The sequence below is a fragment of the Panulirus ornatus genome, chromosome 19 (assembly GCF_036320965.1).
Source record: "Panulirus ornatus isolate Po-2019 chromosome 19, ASM3632096v1, whole genome shotgun sequence".
Classification (NCBI taxonomy): Eukaryota; Metazoa; Arthropoda; class Malacostraca; order Decapoda; family Palinuridae; genus Panulirus; species Panulirus ornatus.
Window position 1 is genome coordinate 27,423,229 of NC_092242.1, and position 24,744 is coordinate 27,447,972.

Consider the following 24,744-nt stretch of genomic DNA (forward strand, 5'->3'; position numbering starts at 1 on the left):
TATATTCATTAAAAAAGGGGGTGACTGTATTGTTGACTGGTTGGTAAGGTTATTTAATGTATGTATGACTCATACATACACACATGAGAAACTGCTGAAGGTGGTGACTGAGTTTGGTAAAGTGTGTGAAAGAAGAAAGTTAAGAGTAAATGTGAATAAGAGCAAGGTTATTAGGTACAGTAGGGTTGAGGGTCAAGTCAATTGGGAGGTGCGTTTGAATGGAGAAAAACTGGAGGAAGTGAAGTGTTTTAAGATATCTGGGAGTGGATCTGGCAGCGGATGGAACCATGGAAGCGGAAGTGGATCATAGGTTGGTAGAGTGGGCGAAAATTCTGGGAGCCTTGAGGAATGTGTGGAAGTTGAGAACATTATCTCGGAAAGCAAAAATGGGTATGTTTGAAGGAATAGTGGTTCCAACAATGTTGTATGGTTGCGAGGCGTGGGCTATGGATAGAGTTGTGCGCAGGAGGATGGATGTGCTGGAAATGAGATGTTTGAGGACAATGTGTGGTGTGAGGTGGTTTGATCGAGTGAGTAACGTAAGGGTAAGAGAGATGTGTGGAAATAAAAAGAGCGTGGTTGAGAGAGCAGAAGAGGGTGTTTTGAAATGGTTTGGGGCACATGGAGTGAATGAGTGAGGAAAGATTGACCAAGAGAATATATGTGTCGGAGGTGGAGGGAACGAGGAGAAGAGGGAGACCAAATTGGAGGTGGAAAGATGGAGTGAAAAAGATTTTGTGTGATCGGGGCCTGAACATGCAGGAGGGTGAAAGGAGGGCAAGGAATAGAGTGAATTGGAGCGATGTGGTATACCGGGTTTGACTTGCTGTCAGTGGATTGAATCAAGGCATGTGAAGCGTCTGGGGTAAACCATGGAAAGCTGTGTAGGTATGTATATTTGCGTGTGTGGACGTATATATATACATGTGTATGGGGTGGGTTGGGCCATTTCTTTCGTCTGTTTCCTTGCGCTACCTCGCAAACGCGGGAGACAGCGGCAAAAAAAAAAAAAAAAAAATGACTCATTGTGAGGTGCCTGAGTATTGGCGGAATGCGTGCATAGTGCCATTGTACAAAGGCAAAGGGGATAAGAGTGAGTGCTCAACTTACAGAGGTATAAGTTTGTTGAGTATTCCTGGTAAATTATATGGGAGGGTATTGATTGAGAGGGTGAAGGCATGTACAGAGCATCAGATTGGGGAAGAGCAGTGTGGTTTCAGAAGTGGTAGAGGATGTGTGGATCAGGTATTTGCTCTGAAGAATGTATGTGAGAAATACTTAGAAAAGCAAATGGATTTGTATGTAGCATTTATGGATCTGGAGAAGGCATATGATAGAGTTGATAGAGATGTTCTGTGGAAAGTATTAAGAATATATGGTGTGGGAGGCAAGTTGTTAGAAGCAGTGAAAAGTTTTTATCGAGGATGTAAGGCATGTGTACGTGTAGGAAGAGAGGAAAGTGATTGGTTCTCAGTGAATGTAGGTTTGCGGCAGGGGTGTGTGATGTCTCTATGGTTGTTTAATTTGTTTATGGATGTGGTTGTTAGGGAGGTGAATGCAAGAGTTTTGGAAAGAGGGGCAAGTATGAAGTCTGTTGGGGATGAGAGAGCTTGGGAAGTGAGTCAGTTGTTGTTCGCTGATGATACAGCGCTGGTGGCTGATTCATGTGAGAAACTGCAGAAGCTGGTGACTGAGTTTGGTAAAGTGTGTGAAAGAAGAAAAATAAGAGTAAATGTGAATAAGAGTAAGGTTATTAGGTACAGTAGAGTTGAGGGTCAAGTCAACTGGGAGGTAAGTTTGAATGGAGATGAACTGGAGGAAGTGAAGTGTTTTAGATATCTGGGAGTGGATCTGGCAGCGGATGGAACCATGGAAGCGGAAGTGGATCATAGGGTTGGGGAGGGGGCGAAAATCCTGGGAGCTTTGAAGAATGTGTGGAAGTCGAGAACATTATATCAGAAAGCAAAAATGGGTATGTTTGAAGGAATAGTGGTTCCAACAATGTTGTATGGTTGCGAGGCGTGGACTATGGATAGAGTTGTGCGCAGGAGGGTGGGTGTGCTGGAAATGAGATGTTTGAGGACAGAATGTGGTGTGATGTGGTTTGATCGAGTAAGTAATGTAAGGGTAAGAGAGATGTGTGGAAATAAAAAGAGCGTGGTTGAGAGAGCAGAAGAGGGTGTTTTGAAATGGTTTGGGCACATGGAGAGAATGAGTGAGGAAAGATTGACCAAGAGGATATATGTTTCGGAGGCGGAGGAACAAGGGGAAGTGGGAGACCAAATTAGAGGTGGAGAGATGGAGTGAAAAAGGTTTTGAGTGATTGGGGCCTGAACATGCAGTAGGGTGAAAGGCGGGCAAGGAATAGAGTGAATTGGATCGATGTGGTATACAGGGGTTAACGTGCTGTCAGTGGATTGAATCAGGGCATGTGAAGCGTCTGGGGTAAACCATGGAAAGTTCTGTGGAGCCTGGATGTGGAAAGGGAGCTGTGGTTTCAGGCATTATTGCGAGACAGCTGGAGACTGAGTGTGAACGAATGGGGCCTTTGTTGTCTTTTCCTAGTGCTACCTCGCACACATGAGGGGGGGAGGGGGATGGTATTCCATGTGTGGCTAGGTGTTTTTAATTGAATGATTAGGGGCAGGCAGTGTAAATTGTGTGCATGGGTATATATGTATGTGTCTGTGTGTGTATATATATGTGTACATTGAGATGTATAGGTATGTATATTTGCGTATGTGGACGTGTATGTATATACAAGTATATGGGGGTGGGTTGTGCCGTTTCTTTCGTCTGTTTCCTTGCGCTACCTCGCAAACGCGGGAGACAGCGACAAAGCAAAATAAAAAAAGATATAAATATACATATATATATTATTTTTTTTTATTTTTCCTAAAGAAGGAACAGAGAAGGGGGCCAGGTGAGGATATTCCCTCAAAGGCCCAGTTCTCTGTTCTTATTGCTACCTCGCTAACACGGGAAATGGCGAATAGTTTGAAAATATGTATATATATATATATATATATATATATATATATATATATATATATATATATATATATATATATATATATATATATGTGTATAAAAGAAAGAGACAGGAGGTCAAGAGAAAGGTGCAAGAGGTGAAAAAAAGGGCAAATGAGGGTTGGGGTGAGAGAGTATCATCAAATTTTAGAGAGAATAAAAAGATGTTCTGGAAGGAGGTAAATAAAGTGCGTAAGACAAGGGAGCAAATGGGAACTTCAGTGAAGGGCGCAAATGGGGAGGTGATAACAAGTAGTGGTGATGTGAGAAGGAGATGGAGTGAGTATTTTGAAGGTTTGTTGAATGTGTTTGATGATAGAGTGGCAGATATAGGGTGTTTTTGTCGAGGTGGTGTGCAAAGTGAGAGAGTTAGGGAAAATGATTTGGTAAACAGAGAAGAGGTAGTGAAAGCTTTGCGAAGATGAAAGCCGGCAAGGCAGCAGGTTTGGATGGTATTGCAGTGGAATTTATTAAAAAAGGGGGTGACTGTATTGTGGACTGGTTGGTAAGGTTATTTAATGTATGTATGAATCATGGTGAGGTGCCTGAGGATTGGCGGAATGCGTGCATAGTGCCATTGTACAAAGGCAAAGGGGATAAGAGTGAGTGCTCAAATTACAGAGGTATAAGTTTGTTGAGTATTCCTGGTAAATTATATGGGAGGGTATTGATTGAGAGGGTAAAGGCATGTACAGAGCATCAGATCGGGGAAGAGCAGTATGGTTTCAGAAGTGGTAGAGGATGTGTGGATCAGGTGTTTGCTTTGAAGAATGTATGTGAGAAATACTTAGAAAAGCAAATGGATTTGTATGTAGCATTTATGGATCTGGAGAAGGCATACGATAGAGTTGATAGAGATGCTCTGTGGAAGGTATTAAGAATATATGGTGTGGGAGGAAAGTTGTTAGAAGCAGTGAAAAGTTTTTATCGAGGATGTAAGACATGTGTACGTGTAGGAAAAGAGGAAAGTGATTGGTTCTCAGTGAATGTAGGTTTGCGGCAGGGGTGTGTGATGTCTCCATGGTTGTTTAATTTGTTTATGGATGGGGTTGTTAGGGAGGTAAATGCAAGAGTTTTGGAAAGAGGGGCAAGTATGAAGTCTGTTGGGGATGAGAGAGCTTGGGAAGTGAGTCAGTTGTTGTTCGCTGATGATACAGCGCTGGTGGCTGATTCATGTGAGAAACTGCCGAAGCTGGTGACTGAGTTTGGTAAAGTGTGTGGAAGAAGAAAGTTAAGAGTAAATGTGAATAAGTGCAAGGTTATTAGGTACAGTAGGGTTGAGGGTCAAGTCAATTGGGAGATGAGTTTGAATGGAGAAAAACTGGAGGAAGTGAAGTGTTTTAGATATCTGGGAGTGGATCTGGCAGCGGATGGAACCATGGAAGCGGAAGTGGATCATAGGGTGGGGGAGGGGGCGAAAATTCTGGGGGCCTTGAAGAATGTGTGGAAGTCGAGAACATTATCTCGGAAAGCAAAAATGGGTATGTTTGAAGGAATAGTGGTTCCAAGAATGTTGTATGGTTGCGAGGCGTGGGCTATGGATAGAGTTGTGTGCAGGAGGATGGATGTGCTGGAAATGAGATGTTTGAGGACAATGTGTGGTGTGAGGTGGTTTGATCGAGTAACGTAAGGGTAAGAGAGATGTGTTGAAATAAAAAGAGCGTGGTTGAGAGAGCAGAAGAGGGTGTTTTGAAGTGGTTTGGGCACATGGAGCGAATGAGTGAGGAAAGATTGACCAAGAGGATATATGTGTCGGAGGTGGAGGGAACGAGGAGAAGAGGGAGACCAAATTGGAGGTGGAAAGATGGAGTGAAAAAGATTTTGTGTGATCGGGGCCTGAACATGCAGGAGGGTGAAAGGAGGGCAAGGAATAGAGTGAATTGGAGCGATGTTGTTTACCGGGGTTGACGTGCTGTCAGTGGATTGAATCAAGGCATGTGAAGCGACTGGGGTAAACCATGGAAAGCTGTGTAGGTATGTATATTTGCATGTGTGGGCGAATGTATATACATGTGTATGGGGGGGTTGGGCCATTTCTTTCGTCTGTTTCCTTGTGCTACCTCGCAAACGCGGGAGACAGCGACAAAGTATAAAAAAAAAAATATATATATATATATATATATATATATATATATATATATATATATATATATATATATAATCACTTTCTTCTCTTCCAATACGTACACATGCCTTACCTCCTCGATAAAAACTTTTCACTGCTTCTAACAACTTTCTTCCCACACCATATATTCTTAATACTTTCCACAGAGCATCTCTATCAACTCTGTCATATGCCTTCTCCGGATCCATAAATGCTACATACAAATCCATCTGCTTTTCTAAGTATTTCTCACATACATTCTTCAAAGCAAACACCTGATCCACACATACTCTACCACTTCTGAAACCACACTGCTCTTCCCCAATCTGATGCTCTGTACATGCCTTCACCCTCTCAATCAATACCCTCCCATATAATTTACCAGGAATACTCAACAAACTTATACCTCTGTAATTTGAGCACTCACTCTTATCCCCTTTGCCTTTGTACAATGGCACTATGCACGCATTCCGCCATTCCTTAGGCACCTCACCATGAGTCATATGTACATTAAATAACCTTACTAACCAGTCAATAATACAGTCACCCCCTTTTTTTTTTATAAATTCCACCTGCAATACCATCGAAACCTCCTGCCTTGCTGGCTTTCATCTTCCGCAAAGGTTCTCAGTGAATGTAGGTTTGCGGCAGGGGTGTCTGATGTCTCCATGGTTGTTTGATTTGTTTATGGATGGGGTTGTTAGGGAGGTGAATGCAAGAGTTTTGGAAAGAGGGGCAAGAGTGAAGCCTGTTGGGGATGAGAGAGCTTGGGAAGTGAGTCAGTTGTTGTTCGCTGATGATACAGCGCTGGTGGCTGATCCAAGTGAGAAACTGCAGAAGCTGGTGACTGAGTTTGGTAAAGTGTGTGAAAGAAGAAAGTTAAGAGTAAATGTGAATAAGAGCAAGGTTATTAAGTACAGTAGGGTTGAGGGTCAAGTCAATTGGGAGGTAAGTTTGAATGGAGAAAAACTGGAGGAATTAAAGTGTTTTAGATATCTGGGAGTGGATCTGGCAGCGGATGGAACCATGGAAGCGGAAGTGGATCATAGGGTTGGGGAGGGGGCGAAAATTCTGGGAGCCTTGAAGAATGTGTGAAAGTCGAGAACATTATCTCTGAAAACAAAAATGGGTATGTTTGAAGGAATAGTGGTTCCAACAATGTTGTATGGTTGCTAGGCGTGGGCTATGGATAGAGTTGTGTGCAGGAGGATGGATGTGTGCTGGAAATGAGATGTTTGAGGACAATGTGTGGTGTGAGGTGGTTTGATCGATTAAGTAACGTATGGGTAAGAGAGATGTGTTGAAATAAAAAGAGCGTGGTTGAGAGAGCAGAAGAGGGTGTTTTGAAATGGTTTGGGCACATGGAGAGAATGAGTGAGGAAAGATTGACCAAGAGGATATATGTGTCGGAGGTGGAAGGAACGAAGAGAAGTGGGAGACCAAATTGGAGGTGGAAAGATGGAGTGAAAAAGATTTTGTGTGATCGGGTCTGAACATGCAGGAGGGTGAAAGGAGGGCAAGGAATAGAGTGAATTGGATCGATGTGGTATACCGGGGTTGACGTGCTGTCAGTGGATTGAATCAGGGCATGTGAAGCGTCTGGAGTAAACCATGGAAAGCTGTGTAGGTATGTATATTTGCGTGTGTGGACGTATGTATATACATATGTGTGGGCGTGGGTTGGGCCATTTCTTTCCCGTCTGTTTCGTTGTGCTACCTCACAGAGAGGGGGGCCAGGTGAGGGTATTCCCTCAAAGGCCCAGTCCTCTGTTATTAACGCTACCTCGCTATCGCGGGAAATGGCGAATAGTATGAAAAAAAAAAAAAAAATATATATATATATATATATATATATATATATATATATATATATATATATATATATATATATATATATATATTTTATTTTGCTTTGTTGCTGTCTCCCTTTTTTGCGAGGTAGCTTAAGGAAACAGACGAAAGAAATGGCCCAACCCACCCCCATACACATGTATATACATACACGTCCCCACACGCAAATATACATACCCATACATCTCAATTTACACATATATATACACACAGAGACATATACCTATATATACATGCACACAATTCACACTGTCTGCCTTTATTCATTCCCATCGCCACCTCGCCACACATGGAGTAACATCACCCTCCCCCTCATGTGTGCGAGGTAGTGCTAGGGAAAGACAACAAAAGCCACATTTGTTCACACTCAGTCTCTAGATGTCTTGTAATAATGCCCGAAACCACAGCTCCCTTTACCACATCCAGGCCCCACAGAACTTTCCATGGTTTACCCCAGACGCTTCACATGCCCAGATTCAATCCATTGACAACACCTCGACCCCGGTATACCACATCGATCCAACACACTCTATTCCTTGCACACCTTTCACCCTCCTGCATGTTCAGGCCCCGATCACTCAAAATCTTTTTCACTCCATCTTTCCCCCTCCAATTTGGTCTCCCACTTCTCCTCGTTCCCTCCACCTCCGACACATATATCCTCTTGGTCAATCTTTCCTCACTCATTCTCTCCATATGCCCAAAGCATTTCAAAACACCCTCTTATGCTCTCTCAACCACTCTCTTCTTATTTCCACACATCTCTCTTACCCATACATTACCTACTCGATCAAACCACCTCACACCACATATTGTCATCAAACATCTCATTTCCAGCACATCCACCCTCCTGCGCACTACTCTATCCATAGCCCATGACTCGCAACCATACAACATTGTTGGAAACACTATTCCTTCAAACATAGCCATTTTTGCTTTCGAGATAATTTTCTCGACTTCCACACATTCTTCAAGGCTCCCAGGATTTTCGCGACCTCCCCCACCCTATGATTCACTTCCACTTCCATGGTTCCATCTGCTGCCAGATCCACTCCCAGATATCTAAAACACTTTACTTCCTCCAGTTTTTCTCCATTCAAACTTACCTCCCAATTGACTTGAACCTCAACCCTACTGTACCTAATAACCTTGCTCTTATTCACATTTACTCTTATTTTTCTTCTTTCACACACTTTACCAAACTCAGTCACCAGCTTTTGCAGTTTCTCACATGAATGAACCACCAGCACTGTATCATCAGTGAACAACAACTGACTCACTTCCCAAGCTCTCTCATCCCCAACAGACGTCATACTTGCCCCTCTTTCCAAAACTCTTGCACTCACCTCCCTAATAACCCCATCCGTAAACAAATTAAACAACCATGGAGACATCACACACCCCTGCCGCAAACCTACATTCACTGAGAATCAATCACTTTCCTCTCTTCCTACACGTACACATGCCTTACATCCTCGATAAAAACTTTTCACTGCTTCTAACAACTTTCCTCCCACACCATATATTCTTAATACCTTCCACAGAGCATCTCTATCAACTCTATCATATGCCTTCTCCAGATCCATAAATGCTACATACAAATCCATTAGCTTTTCTAAGTATTTCTCACATACATTCTTCAAAGCAAACACCTGATCCACATATCCTTTACCACTTCTGAAACCACACTGCTCTTCCCCAGTGTGATGCTCTGTATATGCCTTCACCCTCTCAATCAATATCCTCCCATATAATTTGCCAGGAATACTCAACAAACTTATACCTCTGTAATTTGAGCACTCACTCTTATCCCCTTTGTCTTTGTAGAATGGCACTATGCACGTATTCCACCAATCCTCAGGCACCTCTCCATGAGTCATACATACAATAAATAACCTTACCAACCATACATCCACATATACACATGTACATGATTCATATTTGTTGCCTTTATTTATTCCTGTCGCCACCCTGCCACACATGAAATGACAACCCCTTCCCCCCACATGCACATGAGGCAATGCTAGGAAAAGACAACAAAGGCTACATTCGTTCACACTCAGTCTCTAACTGTCATGTGTAATACCCCAAAACCATAGCTCCTTTTCCACATCCAGGCCCCACAAAACTTTCCATGGTTTACCCCAACGCTTTACATGCCCCGGTTCAATCCATTGACAGCGTGTTGACCATGGTTTACCACATCATTCCAATTCACTCTATTCCTTGCATGTCTTTCACCCTCCTGCATGTTCAGTCCCCAATCGCTCAAAATGTTTTTCACTCCATCTTTCCACCTCCAGTTTGGTCTCCACTTCTCCTCGTTCCCTGTACCTCTGACACATATATCCTCTTTGTCAATCTTTCCTCACACATTCTCTGCATATGACCAAACCACTTCAGAATGCCCTCTTCTCCTTTCTCAACCACACTCTTTTTATTACCATACATCTCTCTTACTCTTTCATTACTTACTCGATCAAACCACCTCTCACCACATATTGTCCTCAAACATCTCATTTCCAGCACATCCACCCTTCTCTGCACAACTCTATCTATAGCACCCACGGCGCAACCATATAACATTGTTGGAACCACTATTCCTTCAAACATACCCATTTTTGCTTTCCGAGACAATGTCCTCGCCTTCCACACATTTTTCAACGCTCCCAGAACTTTCGTCCCCTCCCCTGCACTGTGACTCACTTCCACTTCCATGGTTCCATCGGCTGCCAAATCCACTCCCAGTTATGTAAAACACTTCACTTCCTCCAGTTTTTCTACATTCAAACTTACCTCCCAGTTGAATTGTCCCTCAACCCTACTGTACCTAATAACTTTGCTCTTATTTACATTCACTCTCAGCTTTCTTCTTTCACACACTTTACCAAACTCAGTCACCAGCTTCTGCAGTTTCTCACCCAGATCAGCCACTAGCACTGTATCATCAGCAAACAACAACTTACTTCCCAAACCCTCTCATCCACAACAGACTGCATATTTGCCCTTCTCTCCAAAACCTCTTGCATTCACCTCCCTGACAACCCCATCCATAAACAAAATAAACAACCATGGAGACATCACGCACCCCTGCCACAAACCAACATGGAATGAGAACCGATCACTTTACTCTCTTTCTAATCGTACACATACCTTACATCCTAGATAAAAACTTTTCACTGATTCTAGCAACTTTCCTCCCCCATCATATATTCTTAATACTTTCCACAGAGCATTTCTATCAACTCTATCCTATGCTTTCTCCAGATCCATGAATGCTACATACAAATCCGTTTGCTTTTCTAAGTATTACTCATGTACATTCTTGAAAGCAAACACCTGATCCACACATCCTCTACCACTTTAAAACCACACTGCTCTTCCCCAATCTGATGCTCTGTACATGCCTTCACCCTCTCAATCAATATCCGCCCATACAATTTTCCAGGAATACTCAACAAACTTGTACCTCTGTAATTTGAACACTCACCTTTATCCTTGTTGCCTTTGTACAATGGCACTATGCATGCATTCCGCCAATCCTCAGGCACCTCACCATGAATCATACGTACATTAAATAACCTTACCAACCAGTCAACAACACAGTCACCCCCTTTTTTTTTTTAACAAATTCCCCTACAATACCATGCAAACCCGCTGCCTTGCTGCCTTTCATCTTCTGCAAAGGTTTTCTACCTCTTCTCTGTTTACCAAATCATTCTCCCTAACCCTCTCTTTTCGCATACCACCTCGACTAAAACATCCTATATCTGCCACTCCATCATCTAACACATTCAACAAACCTTCAAAATACTCACTCCATCTCCTTCTAACATCACCACTACTTGTTATTATCTCCCCATTAACCCCCTTCACTGATGTTCCCGTTTGTTCTCTTGTCTTATGCAATTTTTAACCTTCTTCCAAAACATCTTTTTATCCTCCTTAAAATGTGATGATATTCTCTCACCCCAAATCTCATTTGCCCTCTTTTTCACATCTTGCGCCTTTCCCTTTTACCTCCTTCCTCTTTCTTTTATGCATCTCCCAGTCATATGCACTATTTCCCTGCAAAACTTGTCCAAATGGCTCTCTCCTCTCTTTCACTAATAATCTTACTTCTTCATCCCACCACTCACTATTCTTTCCAAACTGCCCACCTCCCACGCTTCTCATGCCATAAGCATCTTTTGCGTAAGCCATCACTGCTTCTCGAAATACATCCCATTCCTACCCTACTCCCCTTATGTCCTTTGCTCTCACCTTTTTCCATTCTGTTCTCAGTTTTCCCTGGTACTTCTTCATACAAGTCTCCTTCCTAAGCTCTTTTACTCTCACCACTCTCTTCACTCCCAACATTCTCTCCTCTTTTCTGAAAACCTCTACAAATCTTCACCTTCGCCTCCACAAGATAGTGATCAGACATCCCTCCAGTTTTACCTCTCAGCTCATTAACATCGAAAAGTCTCTCTTTTGCATACCTATCAGTTAACATGTAATTCAATAATGCTCTTTGGCCATCTCTCCTACTTATCTCCTACTTACGTACGTATACTTATATATATATCTCTCTTTTAAACCAGGTATTCCCAATCACCAGTCCTTTTTCACAAAAATCTACAAGCTCTTCACCATTTCCATGTACAACACTGAACACCCCATGTACTCCAGTTATTTTCCTCAAATGCCTCATTACTCACCTTTGCATTCAAATCACCCATCACTATAACCCGGTCTCGTGCATCAAAACTACTAACACACTCGCTCAGCTCCTCCCAAAACACTTGCCTCTCATGATCTTTCTTTTCATTCCTGGGTGCATAAGCCCCAATAATCACCCATCTCTGTCCATCCACTTTCAGTTTTACCTATATCAATCTAGAGTTTACTTTCTTACACTCTATCACATACTCCCACCACTCCTGTTTCAGGAGTAGTACTACTCCTTCCCTTGCTCTTGTCCTCTCACCAACCCCTGACTTTACTCCCAAAACATTCCCAAACCACTCTTCCCCTTTACCCTTGAGCTTCTTTTCACTCAGAGTCAAAACTTCCAAGTTCCTTTCCTCAAACATAATACCTATCTATCCTTTTTTCTCATCTTGGTTACATCCACGAACATTTAGATACCCCTATCTGAGCCTTCGAGGAGGATGAGCACTCCTGCATGACTCCTCCTTCTGTTTCCCCATTTAGAAAGTTAAAATACTTATTTATATATGTTGTTATGGAATTGTGTTGTTCTTTTTGTGTTGGGTTGTATTATATTGCATAGACTTAGTATTGTGAAGCTAGTATATTTTCTCGGCTTAGCCGTGAGAGCTATTGGGGAGGGTATGCCGTTGACGTCTGCAGTGTGACAGCTGGTAGGCAAGCATGAGTCAGTCACACGAAAACAGTTCTCACTTATGTCAGAGCTGAATTCAATGATGATCAGATGTGGGCCTGCCTAGGTGATGTCAGTCATCTCTCAATTTGCATCAGCATGACTCACATGTTTCTTGTTCTTACTTTCTAGCTAATCGCAGTCAAAATGTGTGCCTGCTCGGGTGACATTAATTTCTCATTTGCATATATCTCTCTGTCAACCAATTAGAATTGACCCTGTTTAGTTATCATCCTTTAATTACCCCGAGAGGTGCTGTGTTATTGATTCCTTCAGCCGACAGCATCCAAGATAAGTAGTGTAACTTTCTCTTGCCCATAATTTGTAGCAACTGCGTTGTATTGTATTGCATTTATTGTTAACTTATGTGGTCTGTATTCGACCATGTGTAAAGTGTACTAATATTGTCATCCTTATAATTGTGTTTGTGTACAGGAAGAGATATCTTGGTTTGTAAACTTACTTGGATTATGTTTAAAGTAACTTTTTATGCCCTGTAAATGATTATTCCCGTTTTTATATTATTTGTTTCTTTTAATGTAAATTGTTTTTATATGGTTGCAAGGCGTGGGCTATAGATAGAGTTGTGTGGGGGAGGGTGGATGTGCTGGAAATGAGATGTTTGAGGACAATATGTGGTGTGAGGTGGTTTGATCGAGCAAGTAATGAAAGGGCAAGAGAAAAGTGTGGTAATGAAAAGAGTGTGGTTGAGAGAGCAGAAGAGGATGTTTTGAAATGGTTTGGTCACATGGAGAGAATGAGTGAGGAAAGATTGACAAAGAGGATATATGTGTCAGAGGTGGAGGGAACGAGGAGAAGTGGTAGACCAAATTGGAGGTGGAAAGATGGAGTGAAAAAGATTCTGAGTGATCGGGGCCCGAAGATGCAGGAGGGTGAAAGGCATGCATGGAATCAAGTGAATTGGAACAATGTGGTATACCAGGGTTGACGTGCTGTCAATGGATTAAACCTGGGCATGTGAAGCGTCTGGGGTAAACCATGGAAAGTTTTGTGGGGCCTAGATGTGGAAAAGGAGCTGTGGTTTTGGTGCATTATACATAACAGCTAGGGACTGAGTGTAAACGAATGGGGCCTTTGTTGTCTTTTCCTAGCGCTACCTTTTGCACATGTGGGTGGAGGGGGTTGTCATTTCATGTGTGGCGGGGTGGTGACAGAAATGAATAAGGGCATACAGTATGAATTATGTACATGTGTGTATATGTTTTTGTCTGTGTGTGTGTGTATATGTATACGTTAAGATGTATAGGTATGTATATGTGCGTGTGTGGACATGTTTGTATATACATGTGTATGTTGGTTGGTTGGGCTATTCTTTCGTCTATTTCCTTGCACTACCTCGCTAACACGGGAGACAACGACAAAGTATGATAAAAAAAAAATATGTTTTTATCCATGTTTTTAATTTCATCCCCTAACTTTGGAGTGGCGTTGTCCATGATACATAACAATATGTTTTTGTGAACGGATGTGCCTTTCTTTGTCTCGCTAATACGGAAAATAACGATCATGCATAAAAAAGAATGCTGATGTTGCACATGAATGGATATATGACACTTGCCCAAGTCTAAAAGTGATAAGGTCATCATATATCAGATGATGAAGTAGGAGGGAATCTATATCTTAATAGTAAATTCTATTTTTATAGAGAAGTGCTAAGTCAGTATTTTTGATGAAGCTATTGGAAATTAGTCTTTAATTGGGACACATCATTTTTTGGCCATGGTATTTTCTTTCTGCAAACACAAGGCTTCTTCTAAACTTTAATGATAGTCAGACTAAGAATCAGAAGGGCTTTCAAGAAATTTCATATATAATTTGCTCTGATTTTTGGATTTGGCATGGCATCTTACATCTAGTTCATATGGAAATAAGTATGTAACCAAATGATATAAGATGCTTAGCAGTTCTTGGCTGGAGAGGATGAAGGAAAATGTACAGATCACAAGTAAGAAACTGTACTGTGATAGTTAGAAATGAGTTGATTTTTGTCGTTAGTGGAGAGTAAAAATAGGCTGTGTAAGAAATGGTTATGCAGAGATGTTATTTTGTTTTTTGTAGGTTATCTCAGCAAATGCATAAGTATATCTTGAATTGTATCCTACACAGAGGGGCTGTTTCAACAGTATATTAGCCAGCAAGAGTACAAGCCACAGTGGACACCCATCATTCCATCTCCTGGGGGTGCTGCTAGTAGTCGTCAGCGGCCAGGCATGAGAGGTGGTCACCAAATGTGCATCGACACCAATACTCAGGTATATGCCAATATGATGTCTTTTGATTACAGCTTCATTGTCTGTAAAAGGTTTTGAATTGAAATAATGAGGATTATTAGGAGAAAAAGTGAAGGATTACCTTTTTCAGATATAGTTTTTGGACAGTTTGAGCAGTGCATCAGTGCTTGATGGGATGCCATACATCCTCAGAACTGTACATTTATTAAATGTTGCAAGGTTCCCAGTACTTCATCTTTGAGCTTTCTTGATATTTCCTTTTTTTATGGGTAACTAGTTCCATATAGCTGCTTTCCCCTTAACCTATACTAGATGGGGTAACTCATTTTTTCATGATTTGATTTCTTACTTTCATACTTGTTTGCCTTTTCCTGGATCAGTGAGTTAGTGATAGGAACAGATGAAGAAAAGGCCTTATTCATTCACATCCTTTCTCTAACTGTCATGTGTAATATACTGAAACCAAAACCCTCTATCCACATCAAGGCTCCACAGAACTTTCTGTGGTTTTCCCATAGCTTCTTCATATCCCCTGGTTCAGTCCATTGACAGTGCCTCTCTCCCTGTATACCGCATCAATCCAATCCACTCCATCTAATGCATGCCTTTCACCCTCCTGTATGTTTAGGTGCTGAGCACTCAAACTTTTATTCACTCCATCCTTCCATCCCCATTTTGGTCTCCTTCTCCTTGACCCTTCCACTTCTGACACATATATTCTCTTTGTCAACCTCTCCTTACTCATTCTTTCCATATGTCCAAACCATTCCAGCGCACTCTCTTCAACTCTCTGAATCATACTCTTCTTATTACCACGCCTTTTTCTCACCCAATCATTTCTTGATGAACCCTCTGCACACGACATACTGTCCTCAGACATTTCATATTAAACACATTCACCCTATTCTATATATTTCCATCTATAGTCCATGCCTTGTATCCATATAACCATTAGTACTACTGTACCTTCAGCCACATAAACCCTCCCAAATAGCAGCCTCTCCTTCCACATATTCTTCAATGCTCACAGAAGCTTTACTCCTACTCCCTCACCCACCTGCAAACTCACCTCGGCTTCCATGGTTTCATTGCTGCTATGTCCACTCCCATGTATATGAAACACTTCACTTCCACCAAATTTTCACAATTCAAATTCACACCCTTTCTTACTCTTTTGCATTCCTAAACCTGATAACCTTGCTTTCATTCATATTTACTCTTTTTATCCTTTCATGCACTCTTCTTTACTCATACATGATCCTCTGCAGTTTCTCACTTGAATCTGTTACTAGAGCTGTTTCATCAGCAAACAACAAAAGACTCACCTCCCGGGCCCCTTCACCTCCAAGAGTCCAGATACCTGTCTCACTCTCCAAGACCCTTGTATGTACCTCTCTCTGCCCCATCCAAAACAAATTGAACCGCCATGGTGGCATCATACACCCTTGCCACAGGCCCACCTTATCTAGGAACCACTCACTCTTTTTTATACCTATTCGAACACATGCCTTACTCTTTTTATAAAAGCTCCTTGCTGCTTATAATAACTTTCCTCCCACACCCTGTATTTGTAAACTTTCCAGAAAGCTTCTCTGTTTACCCCATCATGTGCTCATAAATGCCACACACAAGTCCTGAAGTTTTTCTAAGTATTTCCCTCACACACATTCTCCAAAGTAAATCTGATTCACACATCTAACTCTCCTCAAACCACATTGTTCCTCCTCAGCATTGTTTCTCTGTAGATTTCACTAGCTAGATGAAGATGTAGACCCTTCACCTGATATTTCTTGCAGTTCTCTTTGTAACCTGGATGTATGGGATGATTCTCCATAGTGCAAGGCTACCTTGTTGTGATTGTACAATAAGGCATACAGTATGTAGCTGTAGAGAATAAAGAAGGAGAATGCTTATAGATTGCAGGAATAGTGATGCAGAAATTTAATGAAAAAATTAAGGAGAAAAGGAACTGATATGAGGGTATGAATATATAAAATGGAGTAAATTAGCAAAGATATTTCTATAAGGAATGGCCTTATGCGTGATAAGAAGTTAAGAAGGCAGTGGGACAATGAAAAAAATTTCTACCTAGAATGTTTATGGTAAGATTGAAAGAATAAAGTGTTATATTTGTAATGCAGATAAGGTGATGACAAAGAGCTATCTATTCATCCATCTATATCTCTGATCTCCGTTTCCTCCGGGAACTCCCATCAAGGGGTGGCCATGGCAAAAGTCTCCATTTATCCCTATCCTTACGTACCTCCCTTGCATACACCTTCCTCACATTCTTCCACTATTTCTCTCCTGTATTCCTCCACCCTATTTGCCCATGTCACAGGTGGTCTTCCATTCACACCACCCCCTTTAATTGTACTATCATACTCTCTTGTGTACTCCCAGTAGTCCATTCTTTCCACATTCCCAAACCACCTCAAAGTATAATGCTTCACCCATTCTGTCACACTATAATTCATTCTCTTTGCATTCCTTGCCATGCCACATCTCCCATACACCCTTTCATTTCTTTCTTCATTCAATCTAGTCTCACTGCATGTTCTTTTCAAATCACTCATTTCCACAGCCTTGATTCTTGACATTTGTGCCTCATTTCACATCCATGTTTCAGCTGCATAGTTCAGGGTTGGGAAGACTATGCTGTCCCTTAATCCTCTCTTCACTTCCATGCTTACACATTTACCCTTCATTATTGTGTTAAGAGAACCAATGACTCTTCTACCCAATACTGCTCTCTCCCTTATCTCTCTTTCCATATTACCACCCTTACTCGGGACAACTCCTAGATACTTAAATTCTCTCACTTCTTCCGGTCTTTTCCCCCCTATATCCGCAGCACATATTGGTTCCCAATGAAGGTCGGTCTGCAGCAGGGGTGTGTGATGTCCCCATGGTTGTTTAAATTGTTTTTATGCATAGGGTGGTTAGGGAGGTAAATGCAAGAGTTTTGGAGAGAGAGGTGAATATGCCGCCTGTTGTAGATGAGGTACCCTGGGAAGTGAGTCAGTTGTTGTTCACAAGTGATACAGCACTGGTGGCTGATTTGAGTGAGAAACTGGAGAAGTTGGTGACTGAGTTTGAAAATGTGTGAAAGGAGAAAGTTGGGTGTAGATGTGAATAAGAGCAATGTTATTAGGTTCAGCAGGGTTAAGGGACAAGATGGTTGGTGAATGGGGAAAAATTGGAGGAAGTGAAGTGTTTTAGATATCTGGGAGTGGACCTAGCAGTGAATGGAACCATGTAAGTGGAAGTGAGTCATAGGATGGAGGAGGGGGCGAAGGTTCTGGAAGCAATGAAGAATGCAAGAAAGAATGTTATCTTAGAGAGCAAAAATGGGAATGTTTGAAGAAATAGTGGTTCCATCAATGTTGTATGGTTGTGAAGCATGGACTATGGATAAGGTTGTATGGAGGAAATATAATATTTGAGGACAGTATATGGTGTGAGGTGATTTGATCGAGGAAGTAATGAAAGGGTCAGAGAGGTGTGTAGTAATAAAAAGAGTGTGGTTGAGAGAGCAGAAAAGGGTGTGTTGAAATTGTTTGGACATATGGAGAGAACCAATGAGGAAAGGTTGATAAAGATGATATATTTATCAGAGGTAGAGGGAACAAAGAGAAGCAGGAGACCAAATTGGAGGTGGAAGGATGGAGTGAAAAGAATTTAAGCAATCAGGGCCTGAACATGCAGGAAGTGAAGGTGTGCTGTCAATGGACTGAACCATGGCATTTGAAATGTCTGGGTTAAACCATGGAAAGGTCTGTAGGGACTCGTTTTTTCAGTGCATTGCACTGAAAGCTAGAGATTGAGTGTGAATGAATGTGGCCTTTTTTGTCTGTTTTCTTGGCGCTACCTCGCTAACGCATGGGGGTGGCAATGCTGTTTCTTGTGGGGCAGGGTGGCACCAGGAATGGATGAAGGCAAGCAGGTGTGAATTGCATATGGCTGTGTATATGTACATGTATGAGTTGATATATGTGTATATGTACATGTATGAGTGTATATGTATATATATGAGTATATTAGCGGATGGGTGTTTCTTCATCAGTTTCCTGGCACTGTCTCACTAATGTGGAAAAGGTAATCAAGCATAATGATAAAAAGAACCACAGCACAATTTATTATACTTTCTTCTTTCACTCTATATGGTTTTACAAAATCAATACTTTCACTTTTCACTTTGTTTCCTTTTGAAATTATATAACTTTACTTTTACTTGCATTTACTTTAAGTCTCCTTCACTTACACACATCATAAAACACTCTTACAACCTTCTGCAACTCCTCTTCTCTCTCTGCAAATAACACAGTATCATCTGTAAACAGGCTTGCTACTAGCCACCATATCTCACTGCCACCCTCCATCTCTGCACACATTTTCCCTAGTTTTGCTTTCATCTCTCTTATTACTTCATCCATATATATGTTGAAAAGCCACAATGTCATTACACACCCTGCCTCACACCTACTTGTATCCCAAAACTTTCACTCAGCTCTCCATCCACTCTTGCACATGCAGTTGCTCCTCTATAGAAGGCTTTTACACCATCCAACAGTTCCCCCATACCATATATCCTTAACAGATACCATAAAGCATTCCTCTTGACTCTCTCATATGCTTCTCCAGATCTATAAAAGTTGCATACAACTTCTTACATTTTGCTAAATACTTTTCCATGGTCATGTTTACTACAAAAACCTGATGCATACATCCCCTACCTTTCCTAAAACCCCCTTGATCTTATCCTGCATTCAGTCATTTCCATCACTTTGCGCCTTTTCCTTTGAATAAAGGAACAATATTAGCTTTCATCCAATGTTCAGGCACGACCTTATGTTTTCATGATACATCACATATCAGTTGCATCCACTCTATCACACCCTCTCCTCCATACTTCATTTTTTCATCCATAATCCCATCCAGTCCAGCCTCATTATTGCCCTTCTTCCCTCCCTCTTTGCTAAAGTCCCCTGCACTTGTATCCTCTTCCTTCCCCCCTCTATAACCAAGCATGTAACAACTGCTGCCATCCCTTCTTCCACATTCATCAGTTCTTCAAAGTACTCTTTCCATCTTTCTTTCACTTCCTCCTTTTGATTCAGCAACTCCCCTTCCTTCTCACATTAACATTTCCACTCTTATACCCACTTCTTTCATTTTTTCACCTCCTTCCAATATAGTTTCCTATTCTTCTGAAACTTTTCACTTAGTGTTCATCAAAATCTTCATCTACTCTTTCTTTGCTTTCCTCTATTAGCTTCTTAACATTCTGCTTACATATTTTGTATTCTTTCCTCCTCCTTTGCTGAACTTCCACTGGTACATTCATATTGAGGAATCTATGCAGTTTTCTTCTCTTCCACAGCATTTCTAATCTCTTCTGTCCTCCATGCATTGTCCTTTTTATTCCTATATCTCAGTACCTTGTATCCAACTACTAATTCTACAACCTTTACTAGTATTTCTCTTAACATTTTAAACATCTCATTCACACATGACTGCATTCCTACATTTACTGCACTTCCATCAAAGCTTTCAGTTACCTTCCTTTCATACTCCTACTTGTATTTTTCCTGAGTGATTTTCTTGCTTGCCAGTACTTTTACCTCTCTTTTCTTCCTTACACAACACCTTCACTTCTTCCTAATCCTCATCCCCACAAGAACTGCAAAATGGTCAGAATCTCCAAAGAATCCTCTCATGACTCTAGCATCCTGCTGAAGCTTTCATCCACTTCTCCGTAGTCAGTCAAAGCCTTTTGCTCTTCTCTTCCATCATTCCTCATCCATGTATATCTGTGAATCATCTTGTGCTGAAAAAAAGGTGTTCACAAGGGATATACCTCTCTCAGTACAAATATCCACAAGATAGCTTCCATTCTCATTTACTCCAGGCACTCCCAATTTTCCAACTATCTCACCAATTCCATCGAATCCCACTTACGCATTCATATCGCCCAATACAACCATGTTTCTCTCATTCTCAAAGCTGTTTATACAGTCATTCAAATTCCTCCAGAAAAACTTCATTTCATCCTTACCTCATACAGTCTTCATATTCACAGGTGCGCTCACACATATCCATGCATACAGTAAACCTTTGATTTAATGGACTAATGGGGGGAAGGGGTGTCTGTTCATGCTGAAAGTCCATTAAATTGAATGTAACCTATTTCTGTCCTACATTTAAGTTCACATGCTTTCTTTTAACTCCTTTATCCCTGTAGCATTTAGTGTTTTGTACAATAGTTGGGCCGCGGGCACCCATACTGTGAAAGGATACTTCTTTATAATAAGATGAGGACGTACTACATGTTTTTGTTGCACCACTCACATGGCGCAGTGAGTAGGTTTCGAGCCAACGCAGGAAAAATCCCAAGTTATGGCAAGGTTGCTCACCTTCAGGAGATGGGGCACACCCAAGGATATCACCACAGATTGGGGAACCAAGCTAGACAGCAAAGAGATGGAAGCTTTCTGCAAAAACTAGGGATTCATGGCCTGCATCTCCTCAGCTCATTTCCCCTAGTCCAATGGATGCACCAAAGCAGTGGTGAAGGCAGTCAGACAGTTGGTGGAGGTAGCCTGCACAACAGCAGATTGACTCAGGCTATACTCCAATATCTCAACACCCCCCCTAAGATAGGGGAATAAGTCACCAACACAGCTGGCTGCAGGAAGACAGTTGTGAGATGGTGTTCTGCTGCCCTGGCAACATTATCTGATAAACTGGTTATGATAAATTGGTTATGGAGAACTGCTCTGCAAAACAGGTAGCGGGCCATAACAGAAAGCCAGGCCCTCATGCAGGGCGGCCTAGCAGGTGACACCAATATGCTGCCCCAGCTGTCTGTGGGCACTCCTGTCTATGTGCAGGATGTCACTTTGAAGATGTGGGACAGGTTGGGATTGGTAGCGGAGGTGAAATCACTTAGACAATACTCAGCGAAGCTGGGCGGCAGTGACCATTTGTCTTTGCGAGACCAACGACACCTGTGCTCCCAGATTTTGCCGATTCTTGCAACACCCTTGGGTCATGGGGAGTACCCACCGGCAGGGGCTTTGCCCTCAGTTGTGGCAACACCCAGCTTCAAGCAGCAGTGCCCTCACTGTGTGAGACACTGCCCTGCACACTTGCAAAATTATGTTTCTGGTGTCTCCTGTGAAGAGTGAACACGCTAATGTATTGTGTCATGTTTTTTCTGCTCGCATGTAAATGAAGGGTATTGGTGTATTGCTGAGCAGTATATTGTGAATATTTTGCCTTGTGCTTTATTGAATTTTAATTTCATTCCCTTCTTTTTGTTTTTTGTTTTAGTTTTGTTTTTGTTATTGTTTTGATGAAATGTCACATCAAGTTACCAAAATCTCGTGAGGAGCTGTAGGGTTTAGTGCGTGGTGTAATAGTTGGGTAGCAGGCACCTGGCAGCATAGGAACGCTCACTAGGCAGTTGGAGGCAGGAGTCAGATTGAAATAGAGATGATGCCACCCCTCTCCAGTGAAAGGATACTTCTTTATGATAAAGTAGGGATGGACTTCCTGCTTTCATTGCACCCCTTACAATCACTTGATATTTTGAATTGTAAGAATTGCCTAATTATTTAATGAATAAAGTCACAATCCTGAAGTAACAGAAACACTCTGTGGTTTTGGTGCATTGCACATGACAGCTAGAGACTGAGTGTGAATGAATGTAGCCTTTTTGTCTGTTAGGACTTTCTAACACCCTGTTTAGCCATTTGGGAGGCTCTAGGCTTTCCAACCTTTTGCTGACTGTATCCCATATTAATGGCAGCTTACTTGTTTCCACCCTGCCTTCTACTAATTTATAGCTGGTATGTTGACGACATTACTGACCCACTCACTTCAGGCAACTGATCTTCTCAGCAGCTCAGAATTCTTTTGGATTGCATTCAGACTGGATCTCCTTTACCAGTATTTTGATTTTTTCGTACCTTTCTCTGATTAGTAACTGTTTATGATTTCTCGAGGGTGTGGTGTACTTTGGTCAGATTTATAGGATATATCCATTCATATATGCTTATAATTTTTTTCATACTTGTTTGCTGTTTCCTGCATTAGTGAGGTAACACCAGGAACAGATGAGGAAATGACCTCATTTGCTCACATTCATTCTTTATTTGTTGTGTGTAATGCAGCTAAACCATAGCCCCATCCACAACCAGGCCCCATAAATCTTCACTTGTTTTCCTCCAGAGGCTTCATATGCCATGGTTCAGTCCATTGACAGTATGTTGCCCCATGTGTACTACATCACTCCACTTCACTGTCCTGTGCACATCTTATGCCCTTCTGCATATTCAGGCCTTGAACGCTCAAAACCTTTTCCACTGAATCGTTCCATCTCCAGTTTGGTCTCCTTCTTCTCCTTGTCACCTCCATTTTGATGTATATATTCCCATCGTTAACCTCTCCTCACTCATTCTCTTCGCATGTCCATATGTGTTAATAGATTATTTATGCAGGATCTACTGTTGGCAGCCCCACTTTACTGCCTGTGTTTCCCTTTTTCCTCCCAAAGTCGATTCTTTTAAAGACTTGAAGGGCATGAGCCTCAGGTAGGGAAATGTACGCCAGAATTAGAGACTAGAACAGAGTTGCTATTGTAACATTACTGTTTTTAATCATGCGGGAGTGCATCCTGGCAATGAATGTCAAGCAGTCGAAGCTTTTGTTTTCTTTGGTTTTGTCCTGTGTGCCTTGGTTGTTGGTCCTGGGGAAAGTATTTCTCACACAAATTATTCAAAACAAATACCTGTAAATTGGTTGAAGCATATTGCATCACTAGAACTTAACCATTTTTTTTTATGGAGTATGAATGGGATGGTGAGGAAGGTAAATGCAAAAGTCTTTGAGAGAGGGGCAAGTTGCAGTTTATATGGGTTGAGAGGCATGAGAAATGAGTCGGTAATTGTTTGCTGACAACACAGCACTGGTGACAGATTCAAGTGAGATACTGTAGAAGCTGGTGACTGGAGGAGTATATGAAAGGAGAAAGTTGAGAGTAAATGCGAATGAAATCAAGGCTATTAGGTTTAGCAGGGTAGAAGGACAGGTTAGTTGGGATTTGAGTTTTAATGGAGAAAATTTGTATCAAGTAAAGTGTTTTAGATAACTGGAGTGGACATGTCAGTAAATGGAACTATGGAAGTGGAAGTGAGTCATGGGTGAGTGAGGGGATGAAGGTTCTGGGAGCATTGAGGAATGTGTGGTAAGAGAGGTTTTTATCAAGGAGGGCAAAAATAGGTATATTTGAATATATAGCTGTCTCAATAATGTTGTATGGATGCGAGATATGGGCAGAAATATGCGGGTGTGAATACGGATATCATACTTTTGTATTTTGTGGATGTCAGTTTCTAAAAACAGTGCATGTGGATGTGAATGTCAGACTTTGACATCCTCAAAGATGCGAATGTTTTCAGGATATTCTTATTATTTTAATAGATTAATAGAATTTCTCATTCGTTATAGAACATCAGTCATTTCCACATGACAGCTACTTTCATTACAAAGTACTGTGTGATCGTAGTTTCTTATTGTTATGACAAGTTTCAGCCACACAAGTTGTGTTACCAGGATGTGGGATGGGGACCCAACTTGTCGTGCATCCCACCAACCACTTTCTCAACCTCCACTCTTTTGAAAGTGGTTAACTTAACTCCTAATCTTTTAACAGCTGTTTTTTCATCACAGTCATTCAGTACTTAAAGTTCAAGATAGGCAAGTTTTTCTTCAAAAACAAAAGTTTCTCTGCCTTTTCCGGTACGAGTCTCCTATGTTTTGCATCATAGATCAAGCCAGTGCCACTGAATAGCTGCTCACTAGGGACACTGCTTGGAGGACCGCAAAGATATTGGCAAATAACCTTAGCCAAATCAGGGTAGATTCTCATCCTTTATTTCCAGTATCGTAAGCTGTCTTCACTTGTTCCATTGACTCTCTTTTCCCTGTGATACCTCTCAATGTCTTCCATTGCACTTTTCTTTGCTTCTTGTATCTCTACCACTTCATCACTACAGGAAGCAAGAATAGAGGTCATTGCTTCATCCAGTGTTCCATAGGTGTTGGTTGGGTTAATT

At 41.6% G+C, this 24,744-nt stretch overlaps 1 protein-coding gene across 1 annotated transcript in view; it reads left to right on the forward strand.

Annotated features, from left to right (window-relative positions):
* muskelin (muskelin 1) overlaps positions 1 to 24,744 on the forward strand; it is a 512,022-nt gene that overhangs the window by 210,557 nt on the left and 276,721 nt on the right. The window contains exon 5 of the mRNA XM_071674329.1: positions 14,491 to 14,644. Coding sequence (XP_071530430.1) covers positions 14,491 to 14,644 — 154 coding nt within the window. The remainder of the gene's footprint in view (positions 1 to 14,490; positions 14,645 to 24,744) is intronic.